Source organism: Schistocerca piceifrons, chromosome 2, assembly GCF_021461385.2.
Source record: "Schistocerca piceifrons isolate TAMUIC-IGC-003096 chromosome 2, iqSchPice1.1, whole genome shotgun sequence".
Classification (NCBI taxonomy): Eukaryota; Metazoa; Arthropoda; class Insecta; order Orthoptera; family Acrididae; genus Schistocerca; species Schistocerca piceifrons.
The window spans coordinates 935,263,549-935,283,476 of NC_060139.1; the positions used below are offsets into that span (position 1 = coordinate 935,263,549).

Consider the following 19,928-nt stretch of genomic DNA (forward strand, 5'->3'; position numbering starts at 1 on the left):
TTGCTTTTTATCATCAGCACGTCATTCAACGAAGTAACATCATTTTCGGCAACATGAGGAAAAAAATATCAAACGGCTGACAAAAAATTACACTTTTTCTACTGTAGCTGAGGAACAGACCTATATTTGGAAAGAAGTGCTCAGCTAAATTGTTTTGTTTCAGGAATGATATTTAAAAGCTATGGCACTAATCTTTCTGCGACATCATTTACATGTATAACTCGTGCTACAGAAGCATCTCGTGGCAGAGTTAACTGAACATATAGCCAGCTACAAGTTGTCATGGGATAAGAAAGTTAAATTTTGTGGTTTCAGTGCTCAGTTTGCTAAACATGTAAAATAAGTGACTGTTCTGAGACAATGAGTTTATAACTTACTCAGTTATGTGCAAACATATTCCCAAGTGAGAAGTGCTGACTTTATTACGTAAGACCCATTGAGTAGAAGATGTGAGACTCAAATTGATGGAACCTATTTATTCTTAGAGAAATCTACATAAAAATAATTTTAGAAATAAGTGTCTTAGGATCAGCAGTGACTTGATTAACAAAACTTTGTCTTAAAAGTCTAAATAATTTTATACTTGTATTTGGTAACCAGTTTTGTTTATACTTCAATCCAGGGGCAGTGGCAAGGGGGGCAGGGGAGGAGCTATGTGGGCCTAACCCCCCAATGGAGTATCATATTACACTGGATAAAATAACTTCAGAAATCAGTGAATATATTACTCCAACAGACTCAATCTTTTTTTAATAAATAAGTAGCAATATAGGTTACAATGTATTTCAAACACTTTTAACAAAAGAATAAGAGTGGAAAATAGCTTATTATCTAAACCAATATATATCAATGAACTTAAAATAGGTGACCTATTTATTAAAACACATTTTTTACCCTGAACTCCAAAGCAGTTACCAAAAACTACTTTAAGCGACACTAAATTTTACCAATTTGTCGGTAGAGGACCCAAACTCTCCTTTCGTTAAGCGATATTCCATTCCCCCAAACCCTCCCCACCCCATTAGCCCCTTGACCGACTTCTAGAATCACCCTTGCTGCCATCCTCAGACTAGTTTAATAGACAGGGTGAGGCAACTGCATTGGCAATACCAGCAAAGCCATAGCTTATAGGAAGTACCAGTGAAGCCGCCAACACAGTCATCGCACTGTGGTTAGCCATTAAACTGGCCTGAGGATGGTCACCAAATACAAATATATAGTGATCGGGACTGTTTTGATATCGGCATACATAGAAAAAAAGTGTTTCCTGCAGTCATACCTGTATTTCTATGTGGCAAACAACATAATAATAGATATCCCATCATACACGTCACAGTTCCTATTGACTGACAATGTTTACTAAGCAATGAAAAACTAAAATGAAACAATAACATAAAAATTAGATATTAAACAATCCTCAGAACATTTCTTTGATTGAATTCCTTATGTCTATTTTATCGTTTGAATTATTTCTAATTCATATGTCCCCACATCAAATGTGTTCCTTTTTTCACCTTTCCAGCACCCTCAATTACTCAACATTTAAAAATGTCATCGTTTGTTTCTTTGCTAAATTTTTTTGTAGTCAGTTCTTGACTGTGTGGATAACGATGCTTAGAATTATCTTCTGCCTTCTTTGCCACAGTGTTTTTAGACCAACAAAATGAAAGCAAATACCTGTGAATGACCTTTATGTTTTTTCTTTATCAATATGAAGTTGAAGAAAAGGAAAATAATGAGAATGGAAACAAAATAAATGGCAAGTCACAGGTAGGGGGGGGGAACCTACTCTCACAATTAAAGCTTTTGGCCATGGGCCTTCATCAAACAAACACGCGCACCCCCCCCCCCCCCCCCCCCCCCCCAACACACACACACACACACCTGCAGTCTTGGGCAACTGAAACCAAACTGCCCTCTTAATATTGTTGGATTCCATCCTGGATTTTTCATTGTTTGATTTTAACAAAATAAATGGGGTTGAATTCAAATACATAGAACAATCTTTGCTTAATTTCCAGTCATTTCTGTAACAATGGAAAAACAAGACTTTTTTTTTAGCAGTCTTCTGTCTGCCACTCAGTGCCTCCTTTTAGTCATTTATCCTGGATTTATTTAACAGGAGGTTGTCGACTCACCTCAGTTGACTACAGCTGCGCACAAGGGAAGGTAGTGTTAAACAATTAGTAACAGAGAATCATAACTATGTGATACTGAGCAACAACTAACTTTCAGCAACAGAGAAAATGTTCCATATAGCATAATGTGCTTCCAATGGAACTAAAATCTAAATCATCATTATTCCACCCTGGACTCTCACTGGGACAGAGGGGCAAATCAGGCAGCTGATATTGTATTAACAGTAGCTTGTTTACTCACAATCACTCATAATAACAGAAACTACTGATATGTGAGCACATCCAACAGTAACAACTAGTTATGAAATACACCCACTAAATGACTCACTCTTTAAAAATAATTTCAATGGAATATTTGTAGAATTTTAATGTTAGTTTGCAAGAACAATCTTCATACCCAGTAACAATTAACATTTGCACAACTGTAAGAATAACTTCTTCTAGGGACACTACACAGCAGGATTTCAGAACTACAACTGTGGTTTTGTACTTTGAGCATTTCCAACTGAATAGGGCAATACCATCCAATAACAGTTGTCGATCATGATGGCATTTTCCTCAGTTATAAAGTTAAGTTTGTGCTGATACCCAACTCTTATCCATTAGATCACATGCTTCTGCAGCTGTCCTCTAACCTGTATGATCAAAAATTGGAAGCTGGGAGAATGTTGACAGACCGATCTACCAGTAAGTCAAGAAGTTAAGTTCGTGCAAAACCACCGAATGCCAACACCACAAAGGAAGAATGATGTGCCAACGTAGAACCGAAAAACAACTGTGAAATAGTTTTAAAACAAGTGGACAACACCAATGCACTGTTGCAGAATTTGATCCAGCAAGAAGACTCAAAATGCACGTTTTGACTGCTCTTGGGTTATTTGGGATACCCAAATTACACATAGTTGTTTACCGTATATGGCCATTAGTTACAGTAGAAATTCACTGGCCTACCTCCTGGCAAAAACTAACTCTGACTCTATGGTAGAGTCACAGAGAGTCCTTTGGCAAGGACTCTGCCCACATCGTTGCACTTCTGAAAGGTAAGTGTAGCCAGTCTGCAAACCCTAAGGTAAGGTTGGTGAAGTTATCAACAGCCTATAGGAATATGTGGCCCCTGATGCCTGTGAGCCCATGAATCACTGTCTTGTGACCACTTACTTCAGGTGGAAAGGACAGTGTTCTGAACTGATTTTCAGTGTAGCTATGGGATTCCTGTTATCACCAGTTGCAGCAAGCATATTTATGGATGCATTTAAAAAATCAGCAATACAGCCCGTACCATGATGTTCCAAATGCTTGCTTTGGCAAGCATATGACATTTGTGAAATTTAAAACTTTCCCAGGAAATTAAATGTTTGAAGAGATTTCGGCAGACAGTACTCGATGGCTCACCTGAAGATGACTGGCAGGCATCCAGCTCAAATATCATGGAGTGAAGTTTATGACAACCGGCTACAATCCTGAAATCTCTTCAAACAAGATCTGACATTTGTTTCAAGTGGTCACACAGTGAATAGGAACTGCACAACTTCCACTACCATGTTAACCAAAAGCGTTCTAATATCTCATACACAGAGGAAGCAGAAATTTAAAGGAGCAATGTACTACCCTTTCTTAATGTGGAAATGATAGTCCATTCACTGACAGAGTATACAGGAACCAAGAGAACACACTGAATCACTGATGCAGCACACTTGGGGGCAAACTGCAGCAAATTCAATAGACTTTCATTGGAATGACTATAACAACAAGTATAATACGTGGCATTACGACATCACAGAATAAATCTGGAAAGGATCAGGAGGTAGATCAAAGGCACAGTGCTGTGCTACTGTTTGTGGGTGATGCCAGTAAATGTGTGGGATAGGTGCTCTACCAAGTGAGCATAATGCCAACCTACTGAAGTGGAAACAAAATTGGAAATGTACCAGGCTCTGTGAAGGACACTATCAATAGGCTGAAAAAGTCTGGATTATTAAGTTTCCTGAAGTGTAGAACAGTTTACACCAATAAGACTGAGTAGCCTATTAATCCCTGTCTAACAGAAAATTAAAGGCAAACATGGGTTGGACAACATAGTAAGCTAGCAGTGGACAAACCTCATGAGTGTGGCAGTAAGTGTAGCAGATAATAATTGGAGTTTTCTTTGCCACCACTGGTTATTGTGGAAGCCAAATAATACATCACTGTAAAGGCTTGCCACTTTTCAGCAATACTAGGCATCAGCAATTAAAAATTACTTCCACTGATGGTTATCAGCTGCCACCTTCCCTCTCCTGCCATCCAATCAACTACATATTTCAATTCATATTCTTGATAGACCGAATATGATTAAGATGAAATCACACTATAAAATATGAAGCCCAAAAATTAATTCCCCAACATAAGCATGTTAAAATTATGTCACTGATTCACACTCACTTTACCTGTTTGCCCTGTACCTCACAGATGGGTGTTTATTTCTTGGTGTCCATTTTTGTGCTTCAAAATACCTTTATGTTTCTCGTGTGTATATACTGGTTCAAAAAGAGATTGAAGTTTATGCACAATGTGGAAGCATGAGTGTTAAGTACTTGTTTCACCTTGTCAGTTCAGTTCACACAGTGGCATTTGCTGGTAGGGAACTGTATTCTGTTTTTTTATGGACAAGGTAAGCAACAAGCGAGTTGTGATTAGTTAACTCATTATATTTATATAAGTAATGGCAATAATTCGGCAGATGTAATGGTTTCCACAAGCATTTGTCAGCCAGGCTCACAGGAGGAGAAAAAGTGGGGCACTTCTTTGCGAATCCTATGTTGAAACTAAATTGAAAGCTGAGGGTGAAATCACACCGAATACACAGAACCATTCTTTGGCACACAATGCGTTGTTACACAACTGTTTTCATTAATAATATATTTGTTTTATTTAAAAGCAATTTTCATCTAAATGCTGTCAAGTATTTTTAACTGCTGAGTGTTGAAAAAGAACCAGAAGCCGTAAGACTTTTCTCTTTAACAATTTCTTCTGTATTATATAGAAATTCTTGAACAGAAGTAAGTGGTCAGTCAGAAACCTATATTTTAATTGTCTATGCAATCTTTTGTTCCCGTGATATATTCCACACCATAAAGTTTATTGTGATATGATCTACAAAAAATAACTAATTATAGAAACACGAATTGCTTCTACTGGGTCATACTGCTAATTACTAGTTAACAAGGCTGGAAGGAGGAAGTTTTCAGCTACTATTATTGTTTATAGGGCTAGTGTGATGTCTCTCAGACAAGTGCTGGACACATATATCATCTGTAAGCATTTTTAAACTAATGATACTCTTAATCACAGAACAAACTATGCACTGATTTGTTGACAAGGGTTGACATAGTGTATGTGCTGATTTCCAAAATGCACCCTTCATCATCATCATCATCATCATCATCATCATCATAGAGCAGATATACGAACGAAAGCCCAACTAATGCGGCATAATTTGTTTATGGTGCCTGGAAATGGTACATGCACTCTGCATTTTTTCACAAGTGGTGTGTATATATACTGTAGATATATTGCTTGGAAGAATGGTACACTACAGGTTGGATCTATACCTATCCAAACCCTGCTGCAGAACTGGAGGCTATGAAAGAACGAAGGCTAGATGATACAAAGATGTAAACCACATCTTGTTTTTGTATGCTGAATTTGACAAAGAAAGATTGGAATTTAGACTTTGATGAGTATAGGTTACCTCCTCCCTCAAACAACATTTTCTCTTTTTGTTTCTATAGACAGTTGCCTGTATAAAGTGACTGTCAATTTTCTTAAGACTTCATGGTAACTTTGTAGGAATCATTTTCATTTATCACTAATTATTAATTTACCAATTATTAATTTTAAGAAGTAGTGTGAATTCTTAACATAAATATGTCTAGTTTACTTACCATTGTATTTGTTAAACATTTATTGAAGGAAAAAACTGATGGCTTGAGCTTTCATTTCTGTTAATATGCACTTACGCATTTTCTCTGTACTCTATGTGAACATGTGTTCTCGATGGCTAAATAGAGTACAATCTCTGGAGGTCAAATAAACAAACATGTTGGACAACAATGGAACAAAACTGGACAAAGGTTTTTTGAATGAAACCACAGCAATTGCGTGAAATGATCCAGAAAACCACACAAGATTCAAACCAGACAGATCGAAATCCGATTTAACTATCTCCTTTCCCCACTACTTTCAAACATATGCCCTGCGTCATCATAATCGTGCCACTTTGCTCAGACTGGTGGCAATGAAACAGTTCATATGAGCACAACAAAAACATTTGAGCTCATTACTTTTAGCAGTAAATAGCTTCAGAGAGCAATGTGATTTTTTCTAACCTCTAACCAGCAGTTGAAGTATAGGACATTGAAGCATCACACAACAAAGTAATACATGAAGCTATTTTCCATTGTTTATGGTGCCAGGAACTCTTACAGGTGCTCTGCATTTTTTCACAAGTGGTGTATGGTACGATATAGTGTTTTCTGGGGATACATTGCTCGGAAGTTATTTGAGAATGACACTCATGTCCAGGCTTTCAGAACACGCTCATATCATGGTTCCATATAAAGCAAGTGTGATGGTATTACAAAACTTACAAAAATTCAGCAACTAAGAAACAAAAAAAGATTTACTGTTTTATTAAAGAGTATTCCTCCCATTAATTTTATTTTACAATTTTGTTCATTGTACCTCGAAGTTCAGAATTGGATCAGTTACAGAAGATACAACAGAATGGATAAGGAAGATGAATTTACGAGTAACAGATTATAATTACAAATGGCTCACTGAAAACTGGAAAAGATACACTAATAAAATACGAATCATATGGAGACAAGTAAGCATCAAGATGTGTTGCATTTGTAATGCCTAAGAAAATAGCTCCCTTACACATTACATTAGAAAATAACAGGTGGAGATTTTACCAAGCAAAGTGCTATAAAATCTGTTTTATATTAACAAACAAGGAGTTTCTGTTATGAGGTATACCCGTGTACATATGAAGCTCTGCTGTTAAATTATTAATAATGCATACAAATCACACAGCACCGTCATACTTCCAGACAAGTTCTCAACACAAATCAAAGTTTACTTATATTTTATTAAACATGAGTAGTACATAAGACAAATCATCACATTCAAGTTTCAGTAAGAACAACACACCAGTCATTTGAACAACAAAGTTTATGTTGTTGTCTCATTATGACTTTCAATTTGGAAAATTTAACTGCTGCAACATATGCTCCAGTATGAATGATCACAGGAAAACAAAATTTAACAGCTATGTTCTCGTGATACAGTTTGTTTTTTAAATATGCCTACAATGTTAGTTGCAACAGCACTCACAATCCTCCTTGTACTGATCACAAGTCTCTGGCAAACTTAGGGAGTTCCAACATTCTCCAAGTTCACTGTATCCCACATCTGCATAAGCCTGGCTCCTACTACAGGCGTTTAGTAGGTATTGGGAGACCAAGGCCAAAGTTAAATGCTCAGCTGAGATCCATTAGATTTGATTCTTGAGCAGGACCTGATGAATCCTTTTGAATTGATTCAAATATTGACAACAGTTCAGGATTTCCTTTAATTTGTGTAACAAAATCTGTTAGGTGTGGATTTTTATCTGTAATCACAAAATAAAAAATATGTACTTTGTGGTTCAAGTTACACAAATATATGCATTTACTTATTAACTGTCACTAATTAAGACTAGGATAATGGAAAGTTTTTTCATGGAATATAAAAAGTAGAGAGAGTAAACAACTCACCAAATAGTTGAGTTGCTGAGTCATCAATAGACACAAACAAGACAGGGAATATTACTACTTTTCATTCTAGGTCTCTCATGTGCCTCTCAACCACTCACTCGATGCTTATACTATTCACTGAGTAGTTGCCTTTACTCTTTCCATAATTTTTAATTAAACAGTATATTACTTCTTTATTCGCATGTTTATCAACCCAGTATAAAAAAATCACACAATTCAATTTATTTCACAAATGATCAGAATGGGTACTCCAAGACAATTAAGAATAAAATACAATTGATTTATGCCACTAACTCAGCCATAATAAGGAACCTACTTTATTTTCAGTCTTACCACCTCACCGATTACTGGCAGGAGCACTTCAAGCATAAATGTATTAGTAACAACATGTTATTCCAGAAAAGCTCTTTTTCAATTTTGATGTTGTATGGTATCAAATATTAACAATTACCGAGCAAAATTACTGTGTCATATTTGATGGGACCACAATGTGTGTTCCCAAAATGAATGAAAAGAATGACCACTGCACCTATCAGCAATTTTAGTGCATTCTTGATACTAGACAAGTGACAGTCAATCAAGTTTTACACAAGGAGAGATTGTTGTTTGCCATATAGCGGAGATATGCACAACAAAAAGACTTAAAGAAGTAAGCTTTTGGCCAAAAGGCCTTCTTCCAAATTAAACACACACACACACACACACACACACACATGCAAACACTGCTCACACCCCCCATGACTATTATCTCTGGCTGGGGAGATCAGAGTCTGGCCTTGGCAACCACAGACAGTGGTTGTGTTTGAGAGTTGTGTTTGTGTATGAGTATGTTTAATTCCGAAGAAGCTTACTTGTTTAACAGCCTCTCTGTCATGCCTATCTGCGACTCAGCATCTCCACTACATGGTGAGTAGCAATCTATTCTTTTCATAATACCTTCATTATTCCATACTTTACCAAGCAAAGTGCTATAAAATCTGTTTTATATTAACAATATTTATATTAACAATATTTTCCACATAAGAATTTTTACGTCAAGAAGATTTGTTATTGAAGTTCAGTATTAGACATTCTGGCGAGAGAAGATAGGCAGACTTCCATCCACTCAAGTCCAAATCAACTTTGAACACCTGCACCCACCTTAAGCTCAGATAACATGCAACATGTTATTTTCTTCTCATTCCCAAAGTGAAATAAATCATTTGATTTTGAGTCTCTGAAAAAACAGTACTTACAAGGAACCTCAAAGGTGGCCTACACCGGCACCTTTTAACAAAGGGACAACACCTACTTGCCGTCATTGATTTTATCCTACTCTATGGTATATGCAGGGCTTTGCCAGAAAAGAAAGTGACATATGTGGGAGCTCCAGATGACCGAGCTTTCTGAAATAATAGCAGTTTTGACACAGGTCAGGTGAGGCATGGGTCACATATGTTAGCATAGTTGCCGGGCAGCATGGAGTGCAGCAGAAAGAGTAGAGGACAGTAAACCAATGGTCATGGGGTAGAGTCCCTAAGCAGAAACTGTTTTTTATTTTAAATATTTATATTATTTACATGGCAAATAAAGGAGAACAATGCTCAATATTGTGTTTATTAATATGTTCGCATTAAAGACATGAAAAGTGTAGGCAAAGCAAAATCTGGAATTTCCAAAAGAGGATTCCACTTACAGTGCCCACAATGGCTCTGCAAGTAACTTTCCAAGACAGGATTGTAGTTAAAGCAAACAAGACTGTGTCCCATTAGTTTCAATTTGCCCTTTGAGCAGCCCTCGGAAGCTGCGTGGTACAGTAGGTTGACGGTCGAGACAGAAAAAGGTATCAACCCAAGATGACTGTATCAAAATATATTCCATTGTACATCATCAGCTATCCTCGCCAATATCTGGCAAAACGATGTGTTACTCGTGGTTTGCTGCCAAACTATGTGATAAGGGAGAGCCTTTTATGAATGTAAAGCAAGTTTGTTTTTCTAAAGAAACTTTAAAACAACCATGTCATTGCATAAACAGTGTTCAAAACATGTCAAGATTCCAAGACAATTACTGCTTCCCCTGTTCTTACAATGAATATTATCCAACCATGTGTAAGTCATCAACTGTACAATAATAAAAACACACAATTTTACTTGCAAAGTTCTCGTGTGCACCTTAAGGCCCATCCTGCAAATTCATTTAGAATCACAATTTTTTATTCGTCCTCCTTTTTCATGCATTTTATGAAAATATTAATAAAGATAATATACTGAGTATTACTTCAGATTATCTGCTGTGTAAATAACATAAAAAATTGAAAATTAAAAAAGTTTCTGCTTAGGAACTTGTTTACCACCCTCTACTATTTCTGCTGTGCGCTGCCCCACACAACTACACAAACATAAATGGCTCATGCCTCATCAACTTGCAGCAGATACAGATATGCTTCTTTTAAGTAACTGCTTGGCCACCTAACTCCCACTTTCGGCAATCATTTCTGGCCAAGCCCTGCATATACCATAAATTTGGATGAAATTGGTGATGACAAGTTGGCACAGCCTCTTTGTAAGACAGTTTAATGGACACACCACTACCTACATCTTTAATCACAGTACTTTCAAAGGACGTAGAAGTGTGTCTTGGAATAGGAGGCATTCGAGCTTTTTTTCTATGGTCTTAAAGTCACTCTGATAAACAGCAGAAGCAACAGTCTAAACTAGAATCATCATCAATTTCCAATGGAAAAACAAAGCACTCTTAAAATTACTCACAATGCATGTGACAAATGCACTGCATGTCACCACAGACACAACAATACGCTGAATATTGTCACTGGATCAAACTGTTTATGAGATTTGCGGCAAGTAAACCGGCTTCATCTATTGTCCCACTTAAGTAGCAACAGTGGCTAGTTTTCAAGGAATTTTAAGATTCTAACCATTCTAAGTTGTTAGTTCTAATTACCCACATAATAACAAGACTGAAGTTTATGCATACTCCAATAAATAATATATGCACAAATGGGGAGAGCCATGGGGAGAGCCATGGGGAGAGCCATGGGGAGAGGCATGGGGTGGAGAGAGGGGGGGAATGCAACAGTGAAACAACAGCTTGTGGTGTAGAAGATGATATAATATTAATTGGTAAGACATTTGCTTTTGGCAACAAAAATTCTATAAGGTTTGATCATAAATCCCTTAATTTCTCATACATTTGCTGTGAAACATGTAGTATAACCAGTTCTTTGTCGTGAATTCAAGCAAATGTTAAGTTATTGGTACACACTAAAAAGAAATTTTTTATTAAGAAGTAATAATAAATTGTGTGGCAGTGGGTGTGTGCATGGGACAAGGGAATCATACTGCAAATCTCACAAAATGACCTTAGTGCAAATTTTATCCATACATATGTGGCAGGTGTGTGTTTGTGGGAGGGACTGGAATTTCTTTGTAAAAAGCATTTAAGCATTTACTTTATTGTTTTTCAAATACAACCTTAATCTCATTCAAAGTACTCTCCATTACCATTAATACACTTGTTGAATGTTCATTCCCGTGTTGTAAGCATCTTTTATATTTGTCCTCTACATTACGTTTCACGTCATCGATATAGGCAAAACGCTTTACTTTGAAGTCCTTTCATTGCTGCAAACAGGACGAAGTCCAAGGATGTTAAATCTGTCAAATAGGGCGCGTGGGTTGACATGTTAGTCGACACTGATGCCACAAACTCGTGAATACAGAGCTGAATGTGCAAGAGCAGTGTCGTGATGAAGGAACCATTTCTTGGAATTCCACAAAGCCGGACTTTTTGCACCAAACTTCTGTGCAGACTTTTCATAACCTCCAAACAGAATTACTGGTTTTCTGTCTGGTTCTGATGGGCAAAATCTGTGTGTGTAATCCCTCTGATTTTTTTTTATACCATAATCATCTACTCAATCAATTTCACTTGCTGGAATTTCTTTGGACGAGGAGCCAGTTGACTTCCATTGAGTTGACTGTTTTGTTTTACTGGTTGTTTACTTTCTGGATCATGCCCTTAGCACCATGACTCGTCGCCTCTGATGATTTTGTTGAAAAAATATGGATCATCATTGAACGTGTCCATTTCATGACATCTTGAGTGTGATGATCCCTTTCGTCTCTGGTGAGAAGCTTCAGCACAAACTTTGCTGCCCCTCTTTGCATCGTCAAACTAATGGTCAAAATGCACTTAACAGAGCTCCAGAACAACCCAGGTAAGTCCTCGAGGTCGACTGTGATGTTTATCTTCGTTGATCAGGTCACAGATTTTGTTGATGTCCTCACTTTCAGCAGTTGAAGGGCAACCAGATCGGAGCTCATCAACGGCCATTTCTCCCTTTTTAAACAGGGAAAACCATTTGTACACTTGAGTTTAACAAAGAGCATGTTCTTTGTAAACTGTTTGCATTGTCAAAACTGTTTTGACTGCTTTCTTCCTGAGTAGAAAGGCATAATCTGTATCACTTCAAGCAGGGGGGTTACTGTTATTGAATTTAGCATACGTTAAAATTCAGGAGTAAGAAAGAGACACGTATTTTTTGTTTTCTCCAAAAACACTCCTGTCACAAGATACAGCCCTCCAAACATGACACTGAACACCATTTTGAAGATGCGAATTTCGGAATTTTTTTTTAAATGCTGTATCTCTGTAACAGTTCTAATAATTTTCTTAGTTTTTTATTTGAAAAATAATTGCTTTATGATTACAATGGTATCCTCCATTTGTACATATCTGTCAAAATTCTTTTACTGTCGTCTATTGAAATTTTTTTTATAATTTGCAGATTTTTTTTTTTTTTTCAAAAATGCCAATCCAGAAAAGATTTTTTTCTGTTCATTAGTACCATGTAGTACTATACTATCTGTAAAGAAGAGCTTCCACTTTTAAGTTGGACAGGTTTTCTTTTAAAAAATCATTTTTTTAACTTTCAAGGGCAATGTATGTCTTTAATGAAGTTGTTTCTTAGTAATTTCCTTGTTACAATGTTTATTTCTATTGTCTTTGTTGCAGTTATTTCTAATCACTTTCTCTGTTGCAGCCATTTCTTTTCGCTTTCATTGCTGCAGATATATCTTACACTTTGTTGTAGTTTCTTGTCAGTTGCTTTGTTGCGGTTGTTCATTGCAGGTTTCTGTATTCTAGTTGTTCAGTGCTAATTTGTTTACTGAAGAGGCTTCTAAGAAACCTGAGACAATCCAGCGAGTTCTGTGTTTTCGTGAGGAATTTGCCAGTTGACACAGTTGTAGGGTGTTTTGTGAAAAGGGATGTTTCAAATGTCTTCCGTTTGGGGTCACAGGAGAGTGAAGTGTGCTGACGATTTGCACATCCATACAAGAGTGATTTGTAAGACAAACCAAAAAACAGACTTTGTTCAGATTGGGCATATTTTGCATCAGAGGAATTAAAAACCCTGAATCAGTCAACTGCAGAGGTAGAGGGTTAGTCCTATTATGAAAGCGTGGTCAGTAAAAGTCGAGTCATAAGCTCTATGCATCAAGAAAGAGAAGGGAAATTACTGAAGCTGTGGATGAATACACTATAGTAAAACTGACCACACTCTTCAAAGTACAAATTCCACCTTCAGAAGAAAATTAACCAAAGCATTCTTGCACCTCTTGCCAGGAATTTTTCACAAATATTGATTCAGCTGTTGAATACTGTGCATCCTACAGTGAAAAGGTGCAAATTTTAACTATTATTTCAGAGACATTAAAAAAAAATTTGAACCATGTTCCATCAGTATCAAAGTACATAGTAGACAAATCAAGAAATGTGAGGTCTGTAAAAGGAGTCTTTGGAAGGCCAGATCCCTATCACAGTCATCCTATAGAAGCAGCTCAATTTCAAACAGTGCAGTCATTTTATCTGGAAGATAAATGGGACTGTTCTCGCCAGAGTGCCAACAAAAAAGACACTATAACTGTATCAGTTGAAGGTCAAAAAGTTGTGAAAGCGAAGAGGTACATGACTCGCAGTATTAAAGAAACATTATGCAGTTTGTAAGAGCAGCTGTACAACTTCACATATTGGAAGATCAAAATTTTATGCACTAAGACATAAGTGGGTAGTTCCACACCCACCTAAAGATGTCTGCTGTGTGTGTGTGTGTGTGTGTGTGTGTGTGTGTGTGTGTGTGTGTGTGTGTGTGTGTGTACTCCACGAATTTTGAACTCGTGTGTGATAAAGTCATTAGTCAGGGTGTATACATGGACAAGGAAAAAAAATTCCCCGATTTCCCCGTTAAAAATACACTTTCTCCTGGGTGACAGTATATTTTCCCTTATCAGTCCTTTGAATGGTTATGGTTTTATACATGGTTGTACAATTTCCCGGCACTTCAGAAAACAAAACTCTGGGAAAAAGATACATTTTGGAAATATCTTTGCTGTGCAGCAACATGTACGCTGTGTATATTCGTATTACGAAAGTATACATTGGAATTCCACCAAACACTGCAAGTTGCTTCCCGAATCATTGAAATCGAGATATCAATGTGCTTTTGTAAGCTGTTCATAACTCATATCACCTGATCTCGCCAGTCGATAACAGCGGATATTCAGAGCATAGGACACGCGATGTAGTCAGCCAACAGCAACATCACTAGTAAGTAGCACGAACACATAAACAGGGAAGATATATCACACAAATGTGCCAGTAAAATTTTTAGTAATGACATAAATGTCTGATCTTCTGGGTTCGAAATTCTTCTAAATGGCTCGTCAACAAAGAGTCGATTTTTAAACAAGAGTCAAACATTCTGTGATTTAATAAATTCATGCTACATTCTTGCACATAGTTTAACTTACGTAGAAGGATATTTACTTTGAAAGTAATGCTTTTCAAACCACCATTCGCAATATTTTCCCGAGACCTGTTAGAAATAGGTTCGTTTCAGCAGTTGCCAGAGAGCGCAGATAACAAGTGACACCACGCTTGGGTGGCTATCGTGACGTAGGAAGCCCGTATGTACGTACGTGTGAAACAATGAAAGATCATACATTATGTCATTCAAGAAACAAGACATCAGAAGATACTGCAAGAGCACCGGAATTTTGTGACCCATATTAAAATGTGCACATTTAAAGTGCATACTTAAAGGGCACATTCGAATGTCCAGATTCCCAATGAAGCAGACCTTGACCTGATATTAAGCTTTTCAGTGTGGTTTTCAAGATGTAAATTTTCTTGGAGCACCAGTGCTGCATTATATCATGTTTGGTTCTTTATTATGCCATAATGCCATACGTGCAAGAAACTGAAAACTTTTACTTGAAATGCAGTGAACAGTTGAAACTAGCCAGTACTGTGGAATTAAACATTTTGTTTCGAATACATGACTCCCTCTGCAGAAAAGGTTAACAAAAGTCAAATCTCTTTAGCAAACAGACAAAAATAACTTCATTGTTCCGCAAGGCAATTAATGCCTGACTGTAAGGTGGAAATAAAATAAAATCTGAAACTAATGACATATTTCAGCCTTCCGTAATTATGTGAATGTGTTTTAATTCACTTGAGAGCTCCCAGCCACAGATATCCATTTTGTTTTCATTTGACATGAGAGTAAACGAAGGGGAAACAGCAAAATCACTAAATGTATACACGGGTCACGTGGAGACTATCCACTATAACTCAGACTGCTCTGCACATCAGCCCCGGATCTACGACATTTGCGAACCGGGTCAATACTTAAAAAAATCGAATTTTCAAAATACGTTCATCCTGTAGCGGACATCTTTCTGAAAAGTCTGAAACATAAAACATACGTGTTCGAGGAAATGTAAGACATATTATTTGGTCTCAAGTATGCCAAAGTGCAGTGCCACGACTCTTCATAAAGCATTTTTCTACCACACGTCCAAACTATATTCAGGAGTGTGGAAATTGAAATGTCCTGTGGTGGCTCTCCTTCTCCCACTCGACCGGCTTGACAGCCAGCCCCTCTTAAAAAAAATCTCACAATAGGAGGATGGGATTCTTTCTAATCGAGAGAACAAGAACTCTTCAGAAAATCTGAACTCTTTATTGCCTATTAGTTAATAACTTGCTGTTTTGTGTGACATAAAATTAAATATAGGATATATAAAACCAATACTGACACGAGTTAAGCAAGAAATTATGCATTTCTTCAAACCTTACCTCCTAGCATTTTTTTCTCTCTAATCTTGCTACAGCTTTATATGGCGTGCTTTCTTTTCTGCAAAAGGATCTATTACCTCAAAGTTCGTCAATGTTCTGCTACATGAAAAATCGAAATGTCGTTATCTAATACTGAAGAAGCTGTTAATACAAATAATACCCAAGACTGGTGTGGTTTCTCAATCTGATTACGTCTATTTTGTCCCTGTGTACTAGATAAAACAAAATAGGCCTTTCTAATATGGCAGCAATTTTGTAACACGCCAAATAAACGAGACTGTTTTGGCAAAAATGGCCATTTTTATAACACGAAAGAATATAATCCACAAAGTACCAATATCAAACGCCTATTAGGCCTACTACAAGCAAAAAGCTTTATGTTAGGAAATAGTTTCACATTTCATTCATACGCACCAGCTTCTCAAGCATGAGATCGAAAAGTAGTATTACGAAATTTTTATATAAATTTGGACTCGTCTTTTTCTTCCATTATTTGTGTGATATCCCCGTTTCTTCTGCTTCCTTGTTGTAAAAAACAATCTTGTCATCACCAATTCTGTAGCTATTGCTGCCACTGTCAAAATTTGTTCGCCGATTAACTTCACTAACACTGCCAGAATCACAGGTTTAGTTATCCTGTGATTATTTTCCGGTTAGGCGTTATTATGTGTTCAAACAACACGTTTTTCCGCGTTACTTCCAGAATAGAACTTACGCGGCTGCTAGCCGGGGACTGTACTACTGGTCCTTGCTAGTGTAGCGATCTGGCCAAAAATTTTCTGTCAACATTTCATTTTCTTGGATACACCTGGAAAATAACACGTAATCTTTCTCACCTGCTATACCTGTCAGTCGTTTATCTCCATTCTGGTAGTCTGAATCTATGGATTTCGCTAGTAATTATAACAATGCTGGTCATTCGCAAACCCAATCAACCACATAATCAGACAGCGATTGGCATTCATCAGTTCGGCTTCATTCCCTCAGCTCGTATAGCCCCATCCCCTTTTGTCTGCGGAAAGTTTATTTCTAGATGCGACGAGGATTCTCCTGACAGAGACATCATGTACACTATGCATGCATTCAAGAGTCAACTTACGATTCATTCAGAAATCGCCTTAAAATGTGTTCAAAAATGTTCAAAAACCAACACAGAAGTGTTTCAAAATCATATGAATAATCGATAGACAAACGTGCGCTGGATGCTATGTGCTTTGTGAAACAAGTTTTTTTTCCCTCAAGAATATGAATTCCGCGCCCCCTTTTCCCGGTAGAGTGGAGTTAATTTGTTGTTATGAAGCACTGCACAGTCTTCCTAAAGCCTTTGACACATTTTCAATTGGCAGACGCTTACAAGAGCACTGTGTGTCGTCGTATATGGCACATTTCCTTTGCAATTTCAATTATTTTCGTTTTTTTCTCTCGTTTATGTTGTATTGTTGAAGCATTATTCTGTAGTAGTGGGATACATTAATATCCTTTGTTAGAGTATCGGTTCTTACTAGTCAAAATTACAAAAATCTAACTGAAAACTAAAACAACGAAAAATTCCCAGAATTCTAAAAATATCCCGGTTTCTTCCCGGATGAAAAAATTCCCATGTTTTTCCCGGATCTCCCGGTTGTCCCGGGTCGTATACACCCTGATAGTAGTCTGTGGCATAAAGTGAGAGACTTCTTTGTTTCAAGAATATGGATGGCGACTGCCCTGGAAAGGGAGGACTGTCTGTACAGACACTTGGCCTGGAAGACGTAGCAGATAACTCTGCAGAAGTTACGTATGCGACATGGGACAAAAATAAACTTATTAAGAAAACTGTTGCCTTTGTTTCATTGATGAACTTGGTAAATGGTCAGTGAAAGCAGTAACACACCAGTATCTGAAGAAATTGCAACAACAGCACATTGCAGAAGTGAAAGGGTGTGTAAAGGCTGAAGAACTATATTTAGTACTTCACTGTGATTCTGCTGAGAACTAGTCTTAATTCTCCCACAAGAAGTACAAGAGTATCATTGGAGTAATGACCAGATTTCCATTTTTACAGAAGTGACATATTTTCAGATCGAGACCACAAGCATTGCAGTTACAAGTAATGACTCAGCACATGCTTTGCCAGTAATGCACAAAATTCTTAACTGTAAACATGGGCAGAGAAGATCATCTTTATTTCTGATGGTGCTCCTAGTCGTTTTAAAAATCGTTACCAGCTGTTTGAATTGAGTAAGTCACTTGTGCCACCTGACTGGGTATACATTGCTACTGGTCATGGGAAGGGGCCTTGTGATGGTATAGGAGGCCCCCTGAAGCACCATGTTACAAAACATAATCTTTTCAGACCAAATACAGCTGCGACTCAGAATGCTGAGGATTTCACGAGAGTCGTGAAATCTCAAATATCCACAGCCCTCATTCTTTTGTCCAACAAGCAAATCGAAGAATACTGTGAGCAGAAAAAAGAATGGGTCCAAACAAAGTACTCCCGTGAAAGGAATTCAGAAGAAACATTTTTGGACTCAAAGTGATGGGCGAACTCATATTGCACGCACATTAAAGAGCAAGAAAGAAGAAATTTCGTTTGTTCGGCCAACACCTCAGAAGCAGCACGCTAATATTCAGATTCACAACCTGAGAAGGGGGATGTTTGTAGCGTGTGTGTATGACTGACTGGTGGATTGCAGAGATTATTGACACCATTATCAGTTAAACAAAATTGTAGTGAACTTTATGCTGCCACATGGAACAGCTGCTGGATACAGGTTTCCAGCTGAAAGACAGCAACCATACCATCAGTGCTCATTTCCTGTTCACAATGTTTTGAAGACTGTAAGTTCTCAAGTTCCTATTGCTTCAACAGGAAGACATCACTCTATATCAAATGAAGATACTGAAGCAGTGGACACATTTTTAGTTCATTGACTGGTTAATTCCAGTGCAAAACGTAGTGCACAGAGTTGTATAAATTGAAGCCTTTAAGTCTTTGGACCTTTCACATACATTTTGGAACCATTTAAAATACTTGAAAATTAGTTTCTTACTCATCTTTCAAAACTAAAATTATGTTAAATAAGGCTAGGCTTTGATTTTTATGAGCCTGTTATGTGATAATGCGGTAGTGAAACAGGTTTTATGTATGGCAAAAATTTCAACTGTTTATAAAACCTGTTCAACCTAAAAGAGTAAGCTCTCCTTTTCAGGGAATGTAGAACTATATGGTACTAATCAACAGGAAAAAAAATAAAAAAAATAAAAATTTTATGGATTGGCATTAAAAAAAAAAAAAAACCTTTACCATAAAGTATAAAATAAGTTCAGAATGCTATAGTGAAAGAACTTTGACAGTTAAGTCTCAATGGAGGATTTCTTTGTAATCACATAGCAATTATCTTTCAAATAAAAAAAAGCCAACAAAATATCTAGAACTGTTCCAAGAAACAAAATGTAGTGTGAGGAGGGCTATGCGAGAGGTGTTCAATGAATTCGAAAGTAAAGTTCTAGGTACTGACTTGGCAGAAAATCCTAAGAAATTTGGTCTTATGTCAAAGCGGTAGGTGGATCAAAACAAAATGTCCAGATACTCTGTGACCAAAATGGTACTGAAACAGAGGATGACAGACTAAAGGCCGAAATACTAAATGTCTTTTTCCAAAGCTGTTTCACAGAGGAAGACTGCACTGTAGTTCCTTCTCTAGACTGTCGAACAGATGACAAAATGGTGGATTCGAAATAGATGACAGAGGGATAGAAAAACAATTAAAATCGCTCAAAAGAGGAAAGGCCGGTGGACCTGATGGGATACCAGTTCAATTTTACACAGAGTACGCGAAAGAACTTGCCCCCTTCTTGCAGCGGT

The 19,928-nt window shown here is 37.2% G+C and overlaps 1 protein-coding gene across 1 annotated transcript in view; it reads right to left on the bottom strand.

Annotated features, from left to right (window-relative positions):
- Positions 1 to 7,249: 7,249 nt before the first annotated feature.
- The window catches only part of LOC124775659 (cullin-associated NEDD8-dissociated protein 1), a 168,236-nt gene continuing 155,557 nt past the window's right edge, over positions 7,250 to 19,928 (bottom strand). Inside the window, exon 22 of the mRNA XM_047250487.1 lies at positions 7,250 to 7,791. Coding sequence (XP_047106443.1) covers positions 7,661 to 7,791 — 131 coding nt within the window. The 3' untranslated portion in view covers positions 7,250 to 7,660. The remainder of the gene's footprint in view (positions 7,792 to 19,928) is intronic.